General features: G+C 49.8%; 2 protein-coding genes across 4 annotated transcripts in view; one reads left to right on the forward strand and one right to left on the reverse strand.

Annotated features, from left to right (window-relative positions):
- The window catches only part of Samd4b (sterile alpha motif domain containing 4B), a 39,167-nt gene extending 24,298 nt beyond the window's left edge, over nt 1-14,869 (forward strand). For 2 of the 3 annotated variants that reach the window (XM_075987266.1, XM_075987257.1), the window contains exons 3-13: nt 718-1,188; nt 6,142-6,381; nt 6,768-6,877; nt 7,018-7,104; nt 7,703-8,021; nt 8,298-8,383; nt 8,718-8,836; nt 10,304-10,502; nt 10,638-10,761; nt 12,485-12,568; nt 12,775-14,869. In XM_075987266.1, the coding sequence (XP_075843381.1) occupies nt 718-1,188; nt 6,142-6,381; nt 6,768-6,877; nt 7,018-7,104; nt 7,703-8,021; nt 8,298-8,383; nt 8,718-8,836; nt 10,304-10,502; nt 10,638-10,761; nt 12,485-12,568; nt 12,775-12,803 (1,868 nt within the window). In that variant the 3' untranslated portion in view covers nt 12,804-14,869. The remainder of the gene's footprint in view (nt 1-717; nt 1,189-6,141; nt 6,382-6,767; nt 6,878-7,017; nt 7,105-7,702; nt 8,022-8,297; nt 8,384-8,717; nt 8,837-10,303; nt 10,503-10,637; nt 10,762-12,484; nt 12,569-12,774) is intronic. The other variant, XM_075987275.1, reaches the window with a different exon arrangement.
- A 139-nt stretch (nt 14,870-15,008) lies between these two features.
- Nucleotides 15,009-21,037, reverse strand: Paf1 (PAF1 component of Paf1/RNA polymerase II complex). Its single transcript, XM_075987289.1, has 14 exons — nt 20,698-21,037; nt 20,288-20,317; nt 19,383-19,475; nt 18,999-19,120; nt 18,847-18,913; nt 18,672-18,773; nt 18,485-18,590; nt 18,343-18,411; nt 18,155-18,258; nt 17,813-17,929; nt 17,601-17,729; nt 15,835-15,940; nt 15,646-15,736; nt 15,009-15,568 (listed from the first exon to the last, which is right to left on the reverse strand). The coding sequence occupies exons 1-14, from the start codon at nt 20,742-20,744 to the stop codon at nt 15,144-15,146; spliced, it is 1,608 nt and encodes a 535-aa protein (XP_075843404.1). The 5' UTR covers nt 20,745-21,037; the 3' UTR covers nt 15,009-15,143.
- Between the last annotated feature and the right edge of the window lie 60 nt (nt 21,038-21,097).

Below are 21,097 nucleotides of genomic sequence, written 5' to 3' on the forward strand. Positions count from 1 at the left end.
CTTTTCTTACTTTTGGAGGGGAGTGAGGAGGGGTGATTTCAAGATGTGGTTTCTCTGTGTAACCCTGGCTATCCTGGAACTCGCTTTTATAGACCAGGCTGGCCTTGAACCCAGAGATCCGCTTGCCTCTGTCTCCCAAGTACTGGGATTAAAGGCATGTGCCACTACTACACAGCTGAGAATAAGCTTTTTTTAAAAAAAATTATTATTTATACAATGATCTGTCTGCATGTATGCCTGTCCACCAGAAGAGAGCACCAGATCTCATAGATGGTTGTGAACCACCATGTGGTGCTGGGAATTGAACTCAGGACCTCTGGAAGAGCAGCCAGTGCTCTTAACCTCTGAGCCATCTCTCCATCCCGAGAATAAGCTTTTAACTTGTATTTTAACACCTTCTCCATTTAGGCAGGATGGAGGAAAGGAAATATTGGCAAGTAGATATAGCAATGGAACAAGCCTTCATGTAGTAGGAGGCGCTTCCATGTGACTGATTGGGTTGGAGGTCACTGCAGGTTTTTGAGGACAGGAGTGATAGAACTAGGAAAAATGGCTTTAGAAGCAGGGAACTTGGGCTTAATCTCAGCTCTACAAGGAAACAGGGTCAAGAATAATAAATGGGAAAATTAGAGGAGACTTGAACTGAGAGACCATGAGCTTTAGGTTTTTGATAGTGTCTACTCATATTCCTAATGTTCATTTTTATTTCCTCTGTAGCCATCGTCAGCCAGTGGCAACAGGAGTCCAAAGAGAAGGTGGTATCCCTCTTGCTATCCCACCTGCCCCTACTCCAACCAGGCAACACAGAGGCCAAGTCCGAGTACATGAGACTGCTGCAGAAGGTGCTGGCCTACTCCATCGAGAGCAATGCCTTCATTGAGGAGAGCCGCCAACTTCTCTCCTATGCCCTCATCCACCCAGCCACCACGCTGGAGGACCGCAATGCTCTCGCCCTCTGGTTGAGCCATCTGGAAGAGCGGCTGGCTAGTGGTTTTCGCACCCGACCAGAGCCCTCCTACCATTCACGCCAGGGCTCAGATGAGTGGGGGGGACCTGCAGAGCTGACCCCTGGAGAGGCAGGACCAGGCTGGCAGGACAAGCCACCCCGAGAAAATGGACATGTACCCTTCCACCCATCCAGCTCAGTGCCGCCGGCCATCAACAGTATTGGGAGCAATGCAAACACAGGTGAGGGCTGTCTTCCTAGGTGGCTGTACCCGCTTGAAAATAGAATGGGCTGTCTTCTCTTGCTTTGTGGCCCCATCACCCTCTGAGCCTCAGCTTTATGAGGAAGGCAGTACAGAAGTTTGAAGTGGTCTTCTCAGAGCTGAATCTGACCTTTAGATGTGTCTTAGGAACTCACATTTGATTTGGTCTTAAACAAATGTAATATATATATATAATATTTTTAAAATCAAATTTCTAGCTTCTCTGGAAAAGTCTATAGAGATCTAGAGCTTCACAGACTATATTCCTAGTGGCAACTTTTGAGGGAGAGCTAAGTAGTTATACTCGTACATGAGCCCCTGAGACCCCCTCAGCATTTCTTTCCTTTATTTATTTACTTACGTATTTAATGTGTGGGTGGATGTTTTGCTAGCCTGTCTGTGTAACATGCGCATACAGTATCTGAAGAGTCCAGAAGAGAGTTCCCTAGAACTAGAGTTGCAGATGGTTGTGAGCCACCATGTGGATTCTGGGAACTGAACTCTGGTCCTCTGCAAGAGCAACAAGTGTTCTCAACCACTGAACCATCTCTCCAGCCCTCCCTATCAACATTTCTCATCCCTGACTGGCTTCTGAGGACCCCTGGCAGGGATGGATACCATCCCCTGAGGTCTCTCTACCTCACTTAGGATTTTGGTCTCTGGTCTTATTAGCTTCCAGCATGAGAAGTATCTAAATTTGACACTGCAGAACGTCAGCTGTTGATAGTGGAGCATTGGTGCCAGGTGTTATCAGCAGCACTATTGCAAATACAGTCTCACTTAAGCCTCCTCACACACCATTAGGCCTCTGACTTCACAAATCATAGATCACATGGAGAACAAGTAGTGGAACTGGCCAAGGTTCAGACTTGAGCAGTCTAGGCCATAGGCCAGAACTGCCTCTGACCAGTGCTGTCCTGCTAACCAGCTAGGCCCAAGAGGTTGGGTAAAACAGGAGTTGGTATTAAGGTACATTTTTGAGTTGTTAGCTGAGACGAACAGTGTGAGGCACTGGCTTTTCCAAACTGTGATAATTGAAGGTGAGTGCTCACAATTTAGCCTTAGGTGGTCAGCCCCTTCCACCAGCCCCTTTCTGGTTAAAGTAGGCCAGGTATGATCGTGTTCTCAGGCATTTCCAGGGAACTCTAGCAACCCCATTTACTTTGGATTGTTTTCTAGCTTTGGAGTACCACACTTCTTGTACCAGGTTTGGAGGCTATATTAACATTGATTGTTCTGACTGGGAAATATTGAGCACTTTGCTAGAAGATTTTTGGAAGACTTCATAACTATAAACTAAAACTTGGCTTAGTTCATCATCTTGGCAAGATGATGTCAGAATTAAATCCAGGTTGTATGGCTGTGGAGCTCAAGAGTCCGAATACCTATACTGCACTACCTCTGCCAAAAAATGACCCACTGTGCTTCCTTGCTCAGAACCCTAGTAGTAGACGTTTTGTTTTGTTTTGGCAACACTAGGGGTAGAACTCAGAATCTTGACTATACTAGACAAGGCTGCACCACTGAGCTGCAGTCCCAGCACTCCAAGCAGCTTTGAAGAACCAAGAGAAAAGAATGAGCCATTCCATGTAGAGGGCACCCATGATCGAAAGGCATAACAGTGTTCAGTCATTGTGCGGCAGATCTTAAGATTCTCCAGTCATCAGTCACGCCTTTAATCCCAGCACTCCGGAGGCAGAGACAGGCAGATCTCTGTGAGCTTGAGGCCAGCCTGGTTTACAAGAGTGAGTTCCAGGAGAGGCTCCAAAACTACAGAGAAACCCTGTCTTTAAAAAAAAAAAAAAAAAAAAGATTCTCCAGTGATCATATTGGTGCATGCTAAGCTAACTTGTACCTATTGAAGACTTCATATGGACAAAGAGACAAATTCTGTCCGAGACCACTATTTCAGAGATGGTGAGTTAGGAGTTGAAGTCAGATCTTAAGGACACTCTTTGGGACTTTGAAGAATAAACGAAACTTTTGGATGTCAGACAGTTGCAGGAAGCAGGAAACCATTAAAATATTTTTGAGTGGGAAGCAAAGATTGGCCTGGGAGGGCAGGCAGGGTGAGTTTGGTGTACTGCCAAGGACAGACCAGGATTTCTTGGAGAGTGTGAGGCTGTGGATCTGCAGCCGGCATTCCTGTTTTTATAATCCGCAGGCAGTGGCCAGCCTCCACCCCAATGCAGGCCAAGCAAGACTCCTCAGGAATTGCGTGGTCACTCCAGTCAGGGTAATTTCCTGCCCTCTCAGCCTCACCAGCCCACTTCTTGACTGAGAAGGGAGGAAGGAGGTGGCCAGGGGTACCAAGACAGGCACAAAGGCCTGTATTGAGGGTTTTCCAGCTCTGGGGCTTGGAGTGCCATCTTCTTCCAAGAGGCCCCAAATGGGGCAGAAGCCAGAATCCACAGTGTCCATAAACTCGGAAGGAGCCCGGAGTAGAGGACTCCAGCAGGATCCTGGGCAGTAGCAGAGCCTGACACTATCTGTATGCAGTGGGGGCAATCCGTGTCTTCTCCCTTAGGTAACTTTCTGGCTAGGAGCATCGATATTGTCCCAGATTGTAAGAGAAGGTGTTTTTTGGGTCTGTACCAGGCTGGCCTCCTGGGTGTGGTGTCACTGGGACGCTTACAGGAACCCCATCCTGTACTCTTTCTTTCTCCTCATAGTCCCCTGTGGGAACTGGGGCAAAGTAGTTCAGTTTCCTGGGCCTTGTCCTCATCTAACCAGGCTTTTTGGCTTTCTCTGTTTCTCTCTAGGCTGCCACGGGAACTTCTAGATTCCCTGTGCTGAGCTCACAGGCTCTCTTAACACTCATTTGTTCTTTATGAAATTCAATTGGAAGGCCCCTGTGTGTTGTATCCTGCCCCTGAGCTTGGGGTGCAGAAATGATTGGGTCAAGTTGCTCTCCTTTCTAAGTCCACAGACCAGTACAAGAAGCTGGCTAGCACAAGGGCAACAAGTGTCTGGCTTGCAGTAGCCAAAGGAGGTGCTTGAGCAAGACACAGAGGCCGAAGCAGTTGATGGAAAAGGATGGTGAAGCAGTGCTAGGACAGGGAAATGGCAGTGACAAGGTCTGGATGTTCAGAGGATACTGCATTGTCTAGAGAATCAACGCAGAGCCCTTTGCTTACCTCAGAAATGTAGTAGACCACGTGCAGATTCTCTTAGGGAAGAGGGTACTGACTTCACCTGAGTTACCAGGCTGCTTAGTGATCAGTTTGAATTCAGTCCAGGAAAAAATGGAGACATAGGGTCCAGTCAAAGGACATGTTAGAGAAGCAGTTTATTGGGGCTGGTGAGATGGCTCAGCGGTTAAGAGCATTGCCTGCTCTTCCAAAGGTCCTGAATTCAGTTCCCAGCAACCTCATGGTGGTTCACAACCATCTGTAATGAGGTCTGGTGCTCTCTTCTGGCCTTCAGGCATACAAGCAGAAAGGATATTGTATACTAAATAAATAAATAAATATTTTTTTTTAAAAAGCTGTTTATTAGCTAGGCATGACGGTATGTATACCTATAATCCCAATATGTAAGAGCCTGAGGCAGGAGGATTATGAGTTTGGAGGTCAGCCTGAGCTGTATAGTGAGTTTCAGACCACTATAGCAATACTCTTTCTTGAGCTCCACCCACCCACCCAACCCCACACAAAGTAAAAAGGGACTCAACACACTTGGTTTATTTGTAAGTATTAGGGAAACAATTTCCTAGTCCATCACCTCTGTGATTGCTGAGAATCTGATGATGTCAAGTACAGATCTCTGCTTCATGGATTGTCTGTCTAGCAAAGGGGTTTAGTTAATACGCAAACAACTATGTAAGAGAGTCTGGGTTGTGATGAGTACTTAAAGGTGAGAATATTTGGGAGGGAAGGACTAGAAGGCATTGGCAAGATGACAGTTAATTGTGGCTTGAGACTGCCAGCTGCTAAGATTGGGGAGTTGAGAATGTGGTAGGGTTCTGTGGTAGAGTACTTGTCTGGTTTGCAGGAGCTCTGGGTTTGTTCTTCAATATCACAGAAAAGGGAACAGAAAGAAAATGAGCCAACGTCAGAATCCTTTGGTGTAAACTTGAGTGTTTGCAGCAAACATTTGGTGCTCAGGAACCAGGGTGGTCACATATAACTACTGCTAGTACTTAAGAGACAGAACCACAAGAATGCTTTGAGAGGCCCCGTCTCAAAAGACGTAAGCCAAGGTCTGGGCTGTAGGAGATGAGAGGTGGGTGACTAGGGGCCAGAGTTTTCAGGTGTGTGGAAGAGTTTGAATTTTGTTATCAGTATGAAGGAAGCCACCAGGATCTAAACAGGCCAAATTTGCATATTTGGAAGTGTCACTGTGTAGTTGAGTGCGGTGGCACATGCCTGTAATTCTATCACATAGGAAGATCACTGAGTTTGAGGTCAGCCTGGCTACAAATTAAGAACCATCTCTAAAAAGCCCTCACCCATAAAAAAAAAAAAAAAGTCAGCATGGCTGCTGTAAAGAGAGGGGGGCTGCATGCCTTTAATCCCAGCATTTGGATCCCAGCATTTGGATCTCTGTGAATTCAAGGCCAGTCTGGTCTACAGAGCAAGGAGTTCCAGGACAGCCAGGGCAGAGAAACCCTGTCTCGAAACAAAAAAAAAAAAAAAAAAAGGAAAGGGGGCTGTAAGTGGTGAGAATGAAGGGAAGAATCCAGTTAGGCATGCCAATAATTCCAACCACAGCTACTAGAGTTTAGATGAGAGTATGAGCAAAGTAATAGGGCAAGTTCAGAGGAATCTGGCAGCAAGCTGGGAAGTTGGGTGTCTGGTGAGAGGCTGAACAATACCTATAGGCCCCTTGGCTCCTTCCCTTCCACTTATTAGATTACAGAATTGAGCTGGCCATGATCTTTTTTATACTCAGATCCCCCAACCTGACCTCTTGCTTTTCCTTTTCTGGCCAGGTCTCCCCTGCCAAATCCACCCTAGCCCGCTGAAGCGCTCCATGTCACTCATCCCTACAAGCCCCCAGGCCCCTGGTGAGTGGCCGAGTCCAGAGGAGCTTGGGGCCCGGGCTGCTTTCACCACGCCCGACCACGCACCCCTCTCGCCACAGAGCAGTGTGGCCTCCTCTGGCAGTGAGCAGACGGAGGAGCAGGGCTCCAGCCGGAACACTTTCCAGGAGGATGGCAGCGGGATGAAAGGTGCATCCAGAGGACAGTGCCAGAACCCTTCTCCAGGGCATGGGGCGGGCTGAAAGGACAGAACATTGCTGTAGCTGCCACCTCAGGGAGGGGACAGGTCTGAAGGCAATAGATAGCCCCTCCCCTCACAGGCAACCAGAGCTCAAGATAATTGATAGAAGAGATTAAATCATTGAGGCCATCCTAGCAGCTCAGTGGGTCAGGTGTCTGCTGGGGAAGAATGTCTGAAAGGGCCTCACTAGGCCAGTAGAGGTAGCTTCTGATCCCAACCCATCCCAACTCACTGGAGTTTCTAAGGTGACTTAGGCCTAATCTTTTCCCCACAACTCCACCACCACCAGTATTCATTATGCATCTCTTGACCTACCCTCCCTCCTTTTCCACAGATGTGCCCTCATGGCTCAAGAGCCTTCGCTTGCACAAGTATGCTGCTTTGTTCTCACAGATGAGCTATGAAGAGATGATGACCCTAACAGAGCAGCACCTAGAGTCGCAGGTGAATCCGAGGGACTACTGGGGAGGTATTAGGCCAGCACCGTGGGTGCTGTCAAGCCTCCTTTGTCCCTGGTCTCTGTTGGGACACCCCATGTACCTCACCAGTATCCAGCTTCCTGTCTCCTTCTGTCCTCGTCACAGAATGTCACCAAAGGTGCCCGGCACAAGATAGCCCTGAGCATCCAGAAGCTTCGTGAAAGACAGAGCGTCCTCAAGTCCCTAGAGAAGGTAAGTACCTAGGATCCTCATCTTCCAGGCAGGTGGAAGGCTTTGGATCAAACTTTTTGGCAGCTGCCTTGGCTTCCTCATTCCTGCAGTCTGCTTCTGGTGGCCCCAACCTTGGGCAGCTGGATTCCAAAGACCTTGAGCAAGTTGTCATCAGAGGACTCACTTAGTGCTGCCTGAGAGGCTTCCTTCTGCCCTCTCCCTCTGTTCCCTCCCTGTCCTGGTTTGTGATTCAAGAATGTCTCCATCTTTCAACATTAGACATGATAGGTTTTTATTTTGTGGGTGAGTTGCAGATGTACAAGAGATCTTTTCATTTTACTTTCTTCTCTACTCAATCCTGCATCTGCTTTCATTTATCCTCCTCTCCTTTCCCTGCTGCCCTCCTCCTTGACTGTCTTAGTCTGATTCTCTGCTTGCTTATTGAAGGGAAGAAAGAGTTTACCTGGCTGAAGAGCCAGAACTTTTCTCATCTGATCTCTGTGTTGGAACCTTGCATACCATGTGGGCTTCTCTGACCTTTGTGTGACCATGCTTGTGTGGTCATTTTTTTGTGCCACCATGAGGTCTGTGCCTAACGTAGCTACATCCTCCCTTGCAGGATGTGCTGGAAGGTGGCAATCTGCGGAACGCTCTGCAGGAGCTGCAGCAGATCATCATCACCCCTATCAAGGCCTACAGTGTCCTTCAGGCCACCCCTACTGCCAAGGATGGGGGTCGGGGGGAGCCGCTACTGCCAGGTGCTGAGCCTCCCCTCACCCATCTTGGAACAGACAAGGGCACTGAGGCCAAGGACCCTCCAGCTGTAGAGAACTATCCTTCTCCACCAGCTCCAGCTCCCACTGATAGCAGTGAGCCAGCCCCAGCTCCCGTCGCCGACGGAGACATCCCCAGCCAGTTTACACGGGTGATGGGCAAAGGTGAGAGCAGCCAGTGCCTAGCACAGAATCCTGAAGCAGAATACTAAGTGAATCTTAAAGACCTTAGAGGTGAACCTTCAGAGTAGCTGAAACTAAGTGGGTCTAAACCTCTGCCTGCAGGCGACTCTGGGCTGATGGTACTAGCCCTTGCCTTCAAAGCCCAAGATTGAGACTCACCCAGTCCAAGTTTCTTGTCCTTCTGCACCCACCAACTGGTACTGGGTAGGCTGCAGTGGGGTGTTGTGACTAAGCTCTGCCCTTTCCCATGTTCCTCAGTATGCACCCAGCTGCTGGTGTCCCGACCAGATGAGGAGAACATCACCAGTTACCTCCAGCTCATTGAAAAGTGCCTGACTCATGAGGTAAGACCTTCACTAGGTTCCCAAGAGGGAAAGAGACTGCTTTACCCCTCTCAGAGCTGCCCATAGTGCACCAGGGCCCAGGTTCCAGTCCATCCTCTCCAGTGTTGCCTTCAAAGGTTTCTCAGCTTTTGTACACACCCTGTGGGAAGAGGCCACCTCCCACCTGTTCTTGGTGCCAGTACTTGTCCAAGCTTCCCAAGTCACCTCACAAAATACATCTGCTGGTTCAAGGCCTTGGCCCTTTTTCACAAGGAGAGATGACTGCACTCAGTCTCCCTCAGCTAACCTGTAAGCATGGTCCTCTTTCCAGCATCCCCCTTCTCCCCAATTCTAGGCTTTCACAGAGACACAGAAGAAGCGGCTGCTGTCCTGGAAGCAGCAAGTGCTGAAACTCCTCCGGACATTTCCGCGAAAAGCTGCATTGGACATGCAGAACTACCGGCACCAGAAGGGGTAGGTGGGCACTTTCCTAGGCCCATGGAGTGTGGCATGTGGGTGCCTAAAGGGATGATTGTGTTTTGGAATGGACCCCCTACTATACTTACAGAGTTTCTAGAAAATCAAGGTGATGTACAACTTAAAAGAGAAAAATGAATGCCAGGTGTGAGGGTGCACACCTTTAATCCCAGAACTAGGCAGGCAGAGGCAGGTTTATCTCTGAATTCAAGGATATCATGACTGCATAGGGAAACCCTGTCTCAAATAAATTTTAAATTAATTAATTAAAAAAATTTTTTAAAAAAGGGAGGGAGAGAGAAAATGGATGGGTGTGATAGCACAGGACTTTAATCCCAGCACTCAAGAGGCAAAGGCAAGTAGATCTATGACTGAAGGAATGGGGAGGTGGGATTCTTGGAAAGAGACTGATTTGTGGAAAGGTGCTGACATTTGATCATCCTTGAGAAAAAATTCTTAAGAGATAGGGCTCTGAAGAGGGAGAGCTGGTCTTTAGTCCAGAGAAACTTCATTAGGGGAGATGTATCATCATGTCCATAGGCAGCCACAATGGGGCTTTGAAGGGACAAAGAGAGCCTTCCTTTCAAATCTGGAGAACAAAGTGGAGTTCTGACTCTTACCAGATTCCCAGGGAAGTGGGCAGCTTCATGCCACATGATCAGCTTACATGCTATAGAAGTAGGTAGTAGGTGCTTTGCAGCTGCCAGAGGGAGGCCCAAGGTCACGCAGAGCACAGTGCTCTTTCAGCTCTTATTTATGTTTGTGTGTGGGGGCACACGTGCCATAGTGAGGATCACAGGACAGCTTTTAGGAGTCATTTCTCTGGGTTCCAGGTATCAGACTCTGGTCCATTGGTCTTGGTGGCAAGCACCTTAACCTACTGAGCCTTCTTGTGGACCTAGTGTATACTTTTATCAGCTCTGTCTCCCAGAGAGAGAGAGCTACAGGGAGTGTGCCCTGGCTTGTGGGAAACAGCAAAATAAGGCAGCCAGAGTCTGATCCAGCAGTTAGAGCACAAGTATGCAAGGACTGGGGCCTTGTGTTCAGAGAGCTTGCCTACTGTGCTTGAGGCCCTGGCTCTATCCAGCACCACAGAAGAGAAAGAGCAGGATGCTGGGGTGGCCAAAACCCAGCACATATCTGTGGAGTAGACACTACTCCTGGACCTTTGTCTCCTTACCTATATGCAGAAGACTCTGGGGTCCTTTCTCATACCAGACAACACTTCCCCCTTGAGAAGTGACATTTGGAGAGCTGCTTTGAGGGTACAGCAAGGAAACCTCTATGCTCCCTATATCCACCTTGAGTCAGGAAGAGACAGGAATGTAGGGTGCAAGGACATGATCAGGGAATTCTTGCTCAGAGAAGATTGGGGTTTTTGTCCTACCCACTGGAGTTGAGGGAAGAACAAGAAATAAGGACCCTTCTGCCTAAGCTAACACCTTGCCCTCTGCTCTCTGACAGCTGGGCATTTGGCTCCAACTCACTCCCCATAGCTGGCTCTGTGGGGATGGGTGTGGCCCGGCGGACCCAGCGGCAGTTCCCAATGCCTCCTCGGGCCCTCCCACCTGGCAGGATGGGCCTCCTGAGCCCTTCAGGCATTGGGGGTGTCTCTCCTCGACATGCCCTTACCAGCCCCAGTCTTGGGGGTCAGGGCCGACAGGTGAGCCGGCTAGTATGGAAGTCCAAGTACTTCTGGGTTTAGGGTGGGGGTATCTGGGATATGTGTCTGTGCCTCGGCCCTTGGGCCTTGGTCTCCCCTACTCACCCTGAGACTTTCTCCCCATGTTCTATGCAGAACCTGTGGTTTGCCAACCCTGGAGGCAGTAACAGCATGCCCAGCCAGAGCCGCAGCTCTGTGCAGCGCACTCACTCGCTCCCAGTCCACTCGTCACCCCAGGCTATTCTCATGTTCCCTCCAGGTGAGGTGCTTGCCTGTGGCATTCAGACTGGCCTGCCTCCTCAGGTGACTTTTGTCTCCTCACCTGGGTCTCACAGCCACTCTCCCATCTGAATTTGTAGCAGGTCTCTCCAGGCTATGCACCATCTCCCTGTCTTTATGGAGGTGTTTTTCCTTCTGTAGCTGTTAAGTCTATTGGGACTCTCTCCCCTTCACCGAGTACCTTCTCTCCCCTCTGCTGACATGCCTTTTCTTCTATGCCATGGTCTCAGTGTTGGTATTGATTTGTCGCTGTCTCCTTTAGGGTTTCACTTAGTACTCAGAAGGGGTTGAGTCTGAGAGGTCAGTGAGAGTTTCGTAGAGGAGATTGTAATCTGTCAGCCCACGTATGTTCTGTCAGAGGTCATTGACCTCTGGAACCAATGACTCTACCTCTTAAATGAGATACTGTGGTAAAGGGTGGTGAAGGTGGACTCTTTCTCCTCCACTCACACCAGCCTGGAGGTCAGAAGGGGTGAATGGCAGGTGGCAGATCAAAGGTATGCTAGCTCTGAGTCCCTGCTTAACTGGACAAGGGATAGTGGCTCCTGGCTGGTCTTCTGCATGCTTGGGCTAGGCATGACATCTGTGACAGGAAGCTGGCTTCAGTGGGCTGCTCTGGACAGGTTTTAGATTTGCAGGTGACCTAAGTTCTACAGTCAGAAAGTTTGTAGCCAGTAAAGTTTCTGAATTGATGAGACACTGTAGGCCTCCAACTGTGGTACCAGAGAGACTGTGTTTGTCCAAGGGCTGGGCTTGGTGCACTGTGAGCATATATTGTATAAACGGTATTAGGTGAATGGGTGGGCCATGGGTGCAAAAGGTAGGAATTTTTCCAGGCAGTGTATTGATCTGTCAAGCAGCCTTCCAGCACTTGTTGGATGGAGCCCTCTTTGATACTTGTGGGAGGGGTGCTCAGATTTGTTCTCATCTCACCAGTTACCAAGTTCAAGTTCAAAGTGTTCAAGTTCAAAGCTTGTTTTTAAGAGAGATGGGGTCTCCTTAGGACCTAATCTCAGGGTTTATAGATGGCTGGGGGTGAGAGAGATGAGACTTGAGATAGGAGTCAGACCATAGGGTAAAGCTCAAAAACTCAGTAGTTCTGAGATGAGGCACTTGGTGTGGTTCCCAAGCTCTCTTGCAGGTGCTAAATAGGTCCTTTTGAGAAGTGTTTTGAGGATAGGCTTCGTGGCTGCTGTCCTCTTCAGGACTCCTGTTCATCCTGCCTGGCGTATATCCTGTCTGGAGGAACAAGTCCAAGTGGGCACAAGAAGGGCTTTATCTTAGCTTTTACACCAAGCATAGAGGGTGGGCTATTAGTCGGCAAGAAACTGCCCAGTGTCTAGGGCAGGTGCCTAGACTGCCCAAGGCAACTTGGAATCCGTGTCCATAATAGTCAGAGCCTATGTGTAGCCTCCAGGAATGCTCCTTCAGCTTCACATCACTTCCTCTGTCTGAAAAAATTTGGCTTTTTCTGCATTGCCAAACTCCTGCCTTGGCTGTCTCTCTGCCTTCTTTGTGACACCCATAGGCCTGTGTTTGTCTCTTCCCAGCCATTTCTTCTACCCCTTTTGTATGCATGCTTTTTGAACTATTTATCTCTTGGCCCCAGCCCCATGCCAGCAATCTCTGTCTCCCATTCCTTTCTTCTTTCTATTCTAATTGGTCCTCTCCTCACAACCACCATTCTCTTCTCTCCCATCCAGATTGCCCGGTACCTGGGCCTGACCTGGAGATCAATCCCACCCTGGAGTCTCTGTGTCTGAGCATGACAGAACACGCCTTGGGTGGTGAGCATTTCCTCTTCCCCTGACCTAGCTCCCACCTACCCAGCATCTCCAGCTCTGAACCCAGCAACTTGGAGCCGTCCTGAGGGTCCCAAGGGGAGGCCAGACTCCAGGGAGGGCCTGCCTGGGATGACAGGCTATGTGAGTGCCTTTCCTCAGGCCTCCCACCAGCTCCTGATCTTCCTCCCTTCCTCCCTTTCTTACCACAGATGGGACAGACAAAACCTCCACCATCTGACGGGACCCACAGTCCAGCGCACTCATAGGCTCCCTGGGCGGCGGGCGGGGGCTATCCCCCAACAGGCTTCTTCTCGGCAGCGAGAGGGTGGGCTGGCGCAGCTATACATTCTGATATTTTTCTACTCATCCTCTTAACTTTTGTTTAACATTGGCACATGCCTTGCTCACTCCCAGGCCCATTGAGGGATCTCGACTGAGGCCAGGGATCAGAGAGGGCAGCCGGGGCAAGGGGCAAGGACTGGCCAGACTGCCTACCCCTTCCCTCCCCAATCTCCCACCAGCCCTATCCCACCCCTGCCTCCTCCTAGACTGCTGACACCTGTCCTTCCCCAAGAGAGCAGACTTCTTAGAGATACTGACCACCACCTTGTGCAGCCTGCCCTTCAGAAACATGACAGTGGGGGAAGCAGTGTGGACAGCCTGCTCACCAGTATGTCACTGGAGAAGAGCCCCTCTCCCCTGGTTTCTACCCTTCATCATTTCTATCCCAGACAGTCACCATCTTCCTCCCCCTCTTCCTTGCCCTGTTTATCAGAGGTTCTCTACAATTAATTTCTTAGGCCTATTTAAGATACATATTTATATAGTTCTTAACGGTTTTTCTCTGATCATTCCCTGTCATTTTTAGAATCCCCAGGCCTCTCTCTGAGCCAGGACAGTGGCAGGGGGAACCTGAACTTTATGAGAGGAGAGGGCAGAGCCCCCTCCTCCAGACCCCCTCGCCCTTCCCCATCCCAGCCCTGGCTCCTAGATGCAGAGGTTGAAGGTGGGCAGCCCCGGGCCCGCAGTGAGGTCAGGAAGTCTGTTGCCTTAATGTCCCTTTCCCCCACCAACATAACCCTTCTCTGCTCCCCAGGTCTGTTAGCAAAAGATTGTGGGTTGGAACCAGGGAAAGGGGATAGTTGGGTTTTTATTTTCTTGCCTATCCCCTTTCTGTCAACCTTCCCCTACCCCCATTATGTCATGACCTCATGTAAGTGGAACACTATATCATAACCCAGAGGTGCGGCCCAGCCTGAGTCACACAAACCCTCTGCCCCCCATTACTGATGAGGGCTGGTGCTGGGGCCCAGGAGGGAGGGAATTTGGGGGTTCAGGCTGTGGGGAAGCCAGGGTCCCCTATTCCAAACTCCTTTTCCCCCCCTCAAACCTACACCCTCATTGGGACATTCTCAAGCTTTTCACATGAAAAGGAAAAAAATGTTATTTTTAGATACATTTTATGAATAACTTTTGTTATGAATATGGCTGGTAACCATTGTGTATGTTATTAAAGATACAAAATGTTGGGAAAAAAACAAAAAACCAAAAAAAAAAAAGTTGAAAACCACAGCCTTCCCTGCACTATCAGCCCATCCCCCAGACCTCGCCCCTGCCTCCTGGTCTATGGACCTCCCCTGCTCTGAGCCCAGGGAGGAAGAAGCCAGGGGGTGGAGTGGCAATGGGGACCTGCCTGTGGTCCCCACCACCTCGCCCAGTGCCGGGCTGGGCGGGGTGTCAGGTGTATTTATGTACCTCTTGCACACTCATCAACCTATGCAAGTCCCCACCCCGGCCCTCCAGGTTTCTGTGCCTTTTGCTCATTCCCCTCTAACTCCCAGGCTTCTCTGGCCCCTCCCACTAACTGTGGAAAGTGGGGTGAAAGGCCACCTGTTTGAAATAAGCAGGTTTCCCCCTCATGGGACCCTCACCTCCACAAGCTGGTCTAGTCTTGTCTTGTTCACTTCCCATCAGGGTGACTGACCCTGCTTGGCACTGGAAGGTGGTAAGGGATACCCTCCCCCAGAGGGAGGTGAGAGCTTGCCCCCCCCCCCCCACCTGACAGCAGAGTGCAGGACGCAGGCGGCCCCACTCTGACAGGCAGGACCCTGACCCTCCGACTCCCGAGCCCTCTCCATGGTTTCACCCTATCCTACCCACTTCTGTCCCCAGCCCCACTGGCAGAATCAGCTTTGAGTAACTGTACATTTTCTCGCTGTTGGAGAAGACTTATTTGTTGGAGTTTCAATTGTTAATGGTCTGGGCTTATTTTGGAAAAAAAAAAAAAAACAACAAAACCTAAAAGATTGTGAGTTTTGTTACAATGCATTTCCTGGGAAATCCATGGGGCCTTGATTTTGTGCGTCACTTAAGTGGAGATCCTTGAACACCTGGGGGTAGGGATGGGCTAGGTGAAGGGGAACACAAGCTCTGGGAGGTGAAGTCAAGAGAAGTTAGCTTTATTAACAGCAAAGACTGAGGGGTGGGGATGAACAAAGGGCTCACAAAACAGACAGCTAGAAAAGTGCTTCCCTGCCCTAATGGTGTCTGTGCTGGCCTCCTCTGAAGGCCTTGAGGCTCAGTCACTGTCACTGTCAGCCTCACTGGAATCAGAAGCTGCAGCTTCACTGCCGTCCTCCTGAGCCGAGTGCTCACTGCCACTGGGGAAAGGGCTGGCGCTCCGGCTGCGGCTCCTACTCTGGCTGCGGCTCCGCTGGCCACCCCCATCACTGCCACTGTCAGAGTCATTGTCACTGCCCCTACGGGCCTGCCCTCTCTCCTCATCATCAGAGTCAGCATCATCTTCTGAATCAGCATCACTACCGAAAATCTCTTCTTTGTCCCGAGCAGCACGAGCTTCATCCTCACTGCTCTCGTCCTCGCCGCTGCCACTCTTGTCACTTGCTTCGTCCCTGTCACCCTCCTCCCGGTCACTCTCACTGCCAGAGCGCTCATCCTCACTGCCTTCCTTTTCACTACTGCTGCCCTTCTCATGCTCCTCATCTGTAAGGAAGCAGGGACAGGTGAGATCCCATTGCCCACCCTCCCAGGGCTCCCCGGATGTGTGACCCATCCTTTACCTGAGCCCCCAGCTTCTTTCTCTTCAGCCTCCATCTCCTCTTCCTCCTCTTCCTCTGGTTCGTGGTTTTCCAACTGAGCCTTTCGTGCCTCCTGGAACCAGTGAATTGGGAAGATGGAAGATGTTCTGACCCTGTCCTTACCCACCACTAACCTCCCTGTGGGTGTCCTGGGCCAATAGAGCTTGTTACCTGGGCTTCTAATTCCTTTTCGTTCATGTCACGGTGTTTGACCACAAGCAGAGCATTGGTACCTGACTGAACCCCAGCCTTGGCCCGACGCTTACTAAGACGGACCCTGCAGTGGACAATTGTAAAAGGTGGAAGAGTCAGTTAAAAACTACACTAGGGGGCTAAAGAGACGGTTCAGAAGTTAAGAGCACTGGCTGTTCTTCCAGAGGACCCAGAGTTCAATTCCCAGCAATCACATGGTGGCTCACAACCATCTGTAATAATATCTGATGCCCTCTTTTGGCCTGTAGACAGAACAATATACATAACAAATCTTTGGGACCAGTCTCACTTGATACCTGGTTCCCTATCAATGTATGGCCCAGAGCATATCAGAATACAGAGTATACATACATGTACATGGGAATTAAGGGCAGTTAATGTCTCTGATTTGATTTATCCAACTTTAAGGGGTTTCTTTTAAGATACATATACTTTTAAGTGAATGGTGTTTTGTTTGCATTTATGTGTGTACTGTGTATGCAGTGCTGTCAGAAGCCAGAAGAGGGCATCAGATTCTCCTGGCAACTAGAGTTAAGCAGTTAGATGCTGTGTGAGAACTGGGATAAGAACCAAACAGCAGCCAACATTCATTGCTGAGCAATTTCCCAAGGCCCCTTGCCCAACTCTTTTTTTTTTTTTTTTTTTTTGGATTTTTTCGAGACAGGGTTTTTCCGTAGCTTTTTTTGGTTCCTGTCCTGGAACTAGGAACTACCCAACTCTTAAAAACAAGGGAATGGCAAATTTTGGGTTTCTGGCTTTTAAATAAGAACAACACAGCAGCAGTATAATGAAGCTGGACTGTAATAATAACTTAATGCTGTCACCCTGCCTGTTTTGGTGTGTCCGTCCGTTCCCCCACCCCCTTGAGACAGGGTTTTTCTGTAAACAGTCTTGCTGTCCTGGAACTCTCTATGTAGACCAGGCTGGCCTCAAACTCTGAGAGAGATCTGCCTATCTCTGCCTCCTGAGTGCTGAGATTAAAGGCGTGTACCACCACTGCCCAGCTACCCCATCTGTTTTCACATCTTCAGCTAGACTCCAGGATCAGAGCCTGTCACCTCTGTACTGAACAGAGACTCAAACCACAGCCAACAGGACAAGTTAGCTTTTAGCCCTCAAAGAATTCTGAAGTGACACTCTTGCAGTTGTATCTAATATTTCATTTAAAACCTGCTGAAGGGTTGGTTGGTAAAGAGCCATGGAGGAAGGAGAAAACTCTTTCCCCCAAGTTATCCTGATTTCTGTATGCATGCACACAAAATAAGAGCAACAGGAAAACAACTGATAGCAGCCCTCAATGAACATAAACACATCACACACAAAAACTGTTGAAACTAGGAATGTATCAATATCAGGGGACTTGCCTACCGTGTGAGAAAAATGACCATATTTATATCCTGTATTATGAGAAGATTTTCTTTCTGGTTTACGGTATCAGAACCAGGTCAAGCCCACATTAATAAGCATGCTCCTGCTGCTCACACAAACATAGAGCATATCCTTAGATACATATGACCTCAGAGTAGTTATTGTGTGGCCTCAAAAACCACAGGGCTAGCAGAGCAGTAGTGCACACCTTAATCCAAGCACTCAGGAGGCAGAGGCAGTTGGATCTCTGAATTTGAGACCAGCCTGGTCTACAGAGCGAGTTCTAGGTCAGCCAGAGCTACAGAGAGAAACCCTGTTAAAACTACGGGCCAAACTAGTGGTACAGTGCTGAATACCTGGTCTCCAGTTCATTGTAGTAGACCCCGTCGCCCTCCCGAAAGATGAAGAAGTAGTTTTCCTCATAGCCCTTACTGGCCTTGTTCTTCACATTCCAGTTGTATTCCCGAGCAATCTTGTAGTCATACCTGTGGAGGAGGTACAGGGTCAGCCCCATTTGTTCTGAGTAGTAAATGGGACACACTTGAGAATTCCAAAGCCTAACCCTTACACATCATCTGGTGCATAGTCCATCTCTTCCTCCTGGTCCCGTTTTCGTTTCTTCAGTGTCTCTTCCACAGGTAGAAAATAAGCCACAAACTGGTTCCCTTCCTCATCCATCATCCCCCTGGTTGTGGGGAGAAGAAAGTAAAGGTCAAAGGCAAAGAAATAACAAAGCTGGGTGTGGTGAGACATGCCTGTAAATTCACCTTTCCAGAGGTTGAGGCAAGAGGAATGCCAGGAGTTGGAGGTCAGCCTGAGCAACAGGGTCATACCATACCCTATTTCAAAAACACCCAAATGGGGGAGAGGCAACAAGCAGCAGGCCAAGGTATAAAGCAAGACCACTGACCTGATCATGGCCTGAGACATCATCTCTAGTGCAGCTGCCCCACTCGTGTCCTTAGGGGCTGGGTCTGAATCAAAAATGACCTGAGCACATGGGTTGATCCACATCTGGGAAATAGAAGACACTAAAGTTAGTATGGACTGATTAGGCACAGGAAGTTGACCCTGCTTCCTTCCCATCCCAAACCTGACCTTGAAGTCTGGGAAGACAGGCATGACCTCCACTGGTGTCACTCGGGGCTTGCTGTAATGCTGGGAGATCTGTTAGAACAAAAAGGGTGAGAAAGGAAGAACCTGAGGCGCTCTCTTGCTTTTATCCCTTTCCTCCAATTACCGATTTCTGGGCATCTTCAAAAGTCTTCTCAATAGCTGTAATCTGACTGTCCCTGTCTTTGTATATTTCTTCCTCTGTGAACTGCTGCTTCACAGAAACCCCAATCCTAGAAGTGAAGAGAAAGTCAGGGGCCTCTGGACATCTCTAAAGTCTTGCCCGCTTCCCCTACCACCTGTTTGTTACTTACTTGACCTCAGGCTTCTCATTGGAGATGCCATATCTGTTGAACTCAGTGGAGATATACTCTGTCTTCCGCATCCATGGCACCACCTTCGCGTGCTGCTGGGATCTGGAGTAGACCAGGCACCTCAGGGTCCCATGCTTGGCAAAGCCAACCCAGTATCCATATAGTACCACCTTACCTCTTAGAGCTGGTGGGAGCCTGAATCTCCTCTTCCAAAAGCTTCTCATCAGCTGGATCCAGAAGAACTAGGGAGTGAGGGGCAGGACTGTGAGGGATGCCCAGGCCTGCCCTTGCTGGCCTAAAGCAGACCCTCCCTGTTTCCTCACACACCATTGGGATCGATGCGATAGGTGTCAGGGTTGATGAGATCAATGGTGACCCCCAGGTCAGGCTCAGTCAGAAGGTCATGTTTGTGCTGTTTCTCCAAAGAAGTTGCTTTATACTGAACAAACCTGGGTGGGAAAACATGCCTATTATAATTTCCTGATCCACCCTCATCTACCACATCCTCCCTTCTTAGAAGCTAAGCCTCTATGGAGAGGAACTCAATGTTTCCAGCACTGGCAGCTTCTCAGAGGAGTATCACATGCTGCTTTGTCTACTAGTATCTATGGAGCACCTATGTGCTGGCACAGGGAGGAAGATGCAGTAAGTACTCCTTACCTTTAGTGAACTATTTCTTGGGAGTTTTTCCATCCTTGAGCTCAGTCTTACCTGTTCTGGTCGAAGGGGTAGGTGATGAACTTGGGGTCAAATGGGATGTCTGGAAGGCTATTGCAGTATTTGACTCGACAGACCACTCCAGACCTAGGGAAACAGTGGCTGCCTCAAAATTAGGTCTCACAAGCTTGCAGAGGTGACTCAGCAGTTAAGAGGGAGTACTTGTCCTGTAGACAAGTTCCATACCGGGCTGCTGACAACCACCTGCAACTCCAGATCCAGGGGGATCTGACATCTGGGCCTTTCTTTGTAGGCAGTTGCACAAAACATGCAATAATAGAAACAGCTGAAGTTGGTGGCACAGGCTTTTAATCCCTGCACTCGGGAGGCAGGCAGACGGCTGAGAGTTTAGGCTAGTGATGGTTTACATAGCAAGTTACAGGCTAGTCAGGACTGTAGAGTAAGACTGTCTCAAAAGAAAGAATTGCTGGGCTGCTGCTGGTCTTTAACCCCAGCACTCAGGAAGCAGAGGTGGGCAGATCTGGTCTACAGAGTGAGTTCCAGTTACACAAACCCTGTCTCAAGGAAAAAATTAGGAATAATAATTTTTAAACAACAAACAGCCTCACGATAAGACTGTCAGCAGGTAAAGGCGTCTGCTGTCACGCCTGAGGACCTGAGTTTAATCTCTCAGACCTATACCTATAGTGTGGAAAAAATTGACCCTATAACTACTCTTTCGACTGCCACACACAGCCTAGGTGTGTGTACACACGATTTAAAAAAAAAAAAAACTAGGTTTCTGCTGCTGGGTATGGCCACGATAGCGAGTCTGAGGTCATTCTAGGCCACTTTATGAGACATTCAAAAGCACGAAAGAAAAAAAAAGGCCCTCAACCACTCTGCCAATGCTGCCAGCGTCCCTGTTCCACCCTCCAGGAAAACGTAGTGGGGCTCACCTCTCAGGCAAGGTCCGGTGGGAATTGGGCCTGGGGGGATTGAGAAAGAGAATGATGTCAAGGGCTTGACAGGTGTGTGCAAAGAAGCTTCCCGGAATTTCTGAAGGAGTGATGCTTTCGCGAAAGAAGGCAGATGCTCGATCCCCTTAGGACGGAGCCCCGCATGCTTCACTGAAATGCGCTGAGGACTAGGTCCCTTCCTGAGACTCCCCAAGGTGCAATTCCGGAACTGGATGGCAGAGAACCAGGGAATGACCACAGAGGCCTAGCAGGGGCCGCCCCTCCGTCAGGGGTGAACACTACAGGGCATCGCGAGCCGACCTGAGGGAACCAGCGATTGCACCCCTCGGCCTAGTCCCCGGCTAGCAGCTCACAGCACAAAAGCAAACTGCAGGTGGCAGGAGACCTACCTATGGCCATCTTCCCGCTGGGCCTGGGTCTGGATGGTGGGCGCCATCGCGACCAGGCGACGGCGGCGCGGACTGCGTCCTCGCTGGCCGCGGGCCGACGCGGAGGGGCGTGCCGACTTCGAGACGCCGGATCTGAGGCCAGGCCCCGGTGGGCGCCGGGCTCCGCGGGTAAAGGCGGTATGAGGTGGACCGGCGAGAAGGGCTCGGGCGAGCCTCGTAAGCCTCAAGAAAAGCGCGGGGAGCGCCGGCCACGGACTCGCAGCTGCCGCCCCAACAGCCACCGAGACGCTGACGAGCGGACAGGTAGCCTCAGGCCGCAAGGCCTGCGGGGAAACAGAGTGCGGTCAGTCTCTCGCACTGATTGGCAAGCTGGAGGCGAAGGGGCGGAGCGAGGCGAGAA

This window comes from Microtus pennsylvanicus, chromosome 1, assembly GCF_037038515.1.
Source record: "Microtus pennsylvanicus isolate mMicPen1 chromosome 1, mMicPen1.hap1, whole genome shotgun sequence".
Lineage (NCBI taxonomy): Eukaryota > Metazoa > Chordata > Mammalia > Rodentia > Cricetidae > Microtus > Microtus pennsylvanicus.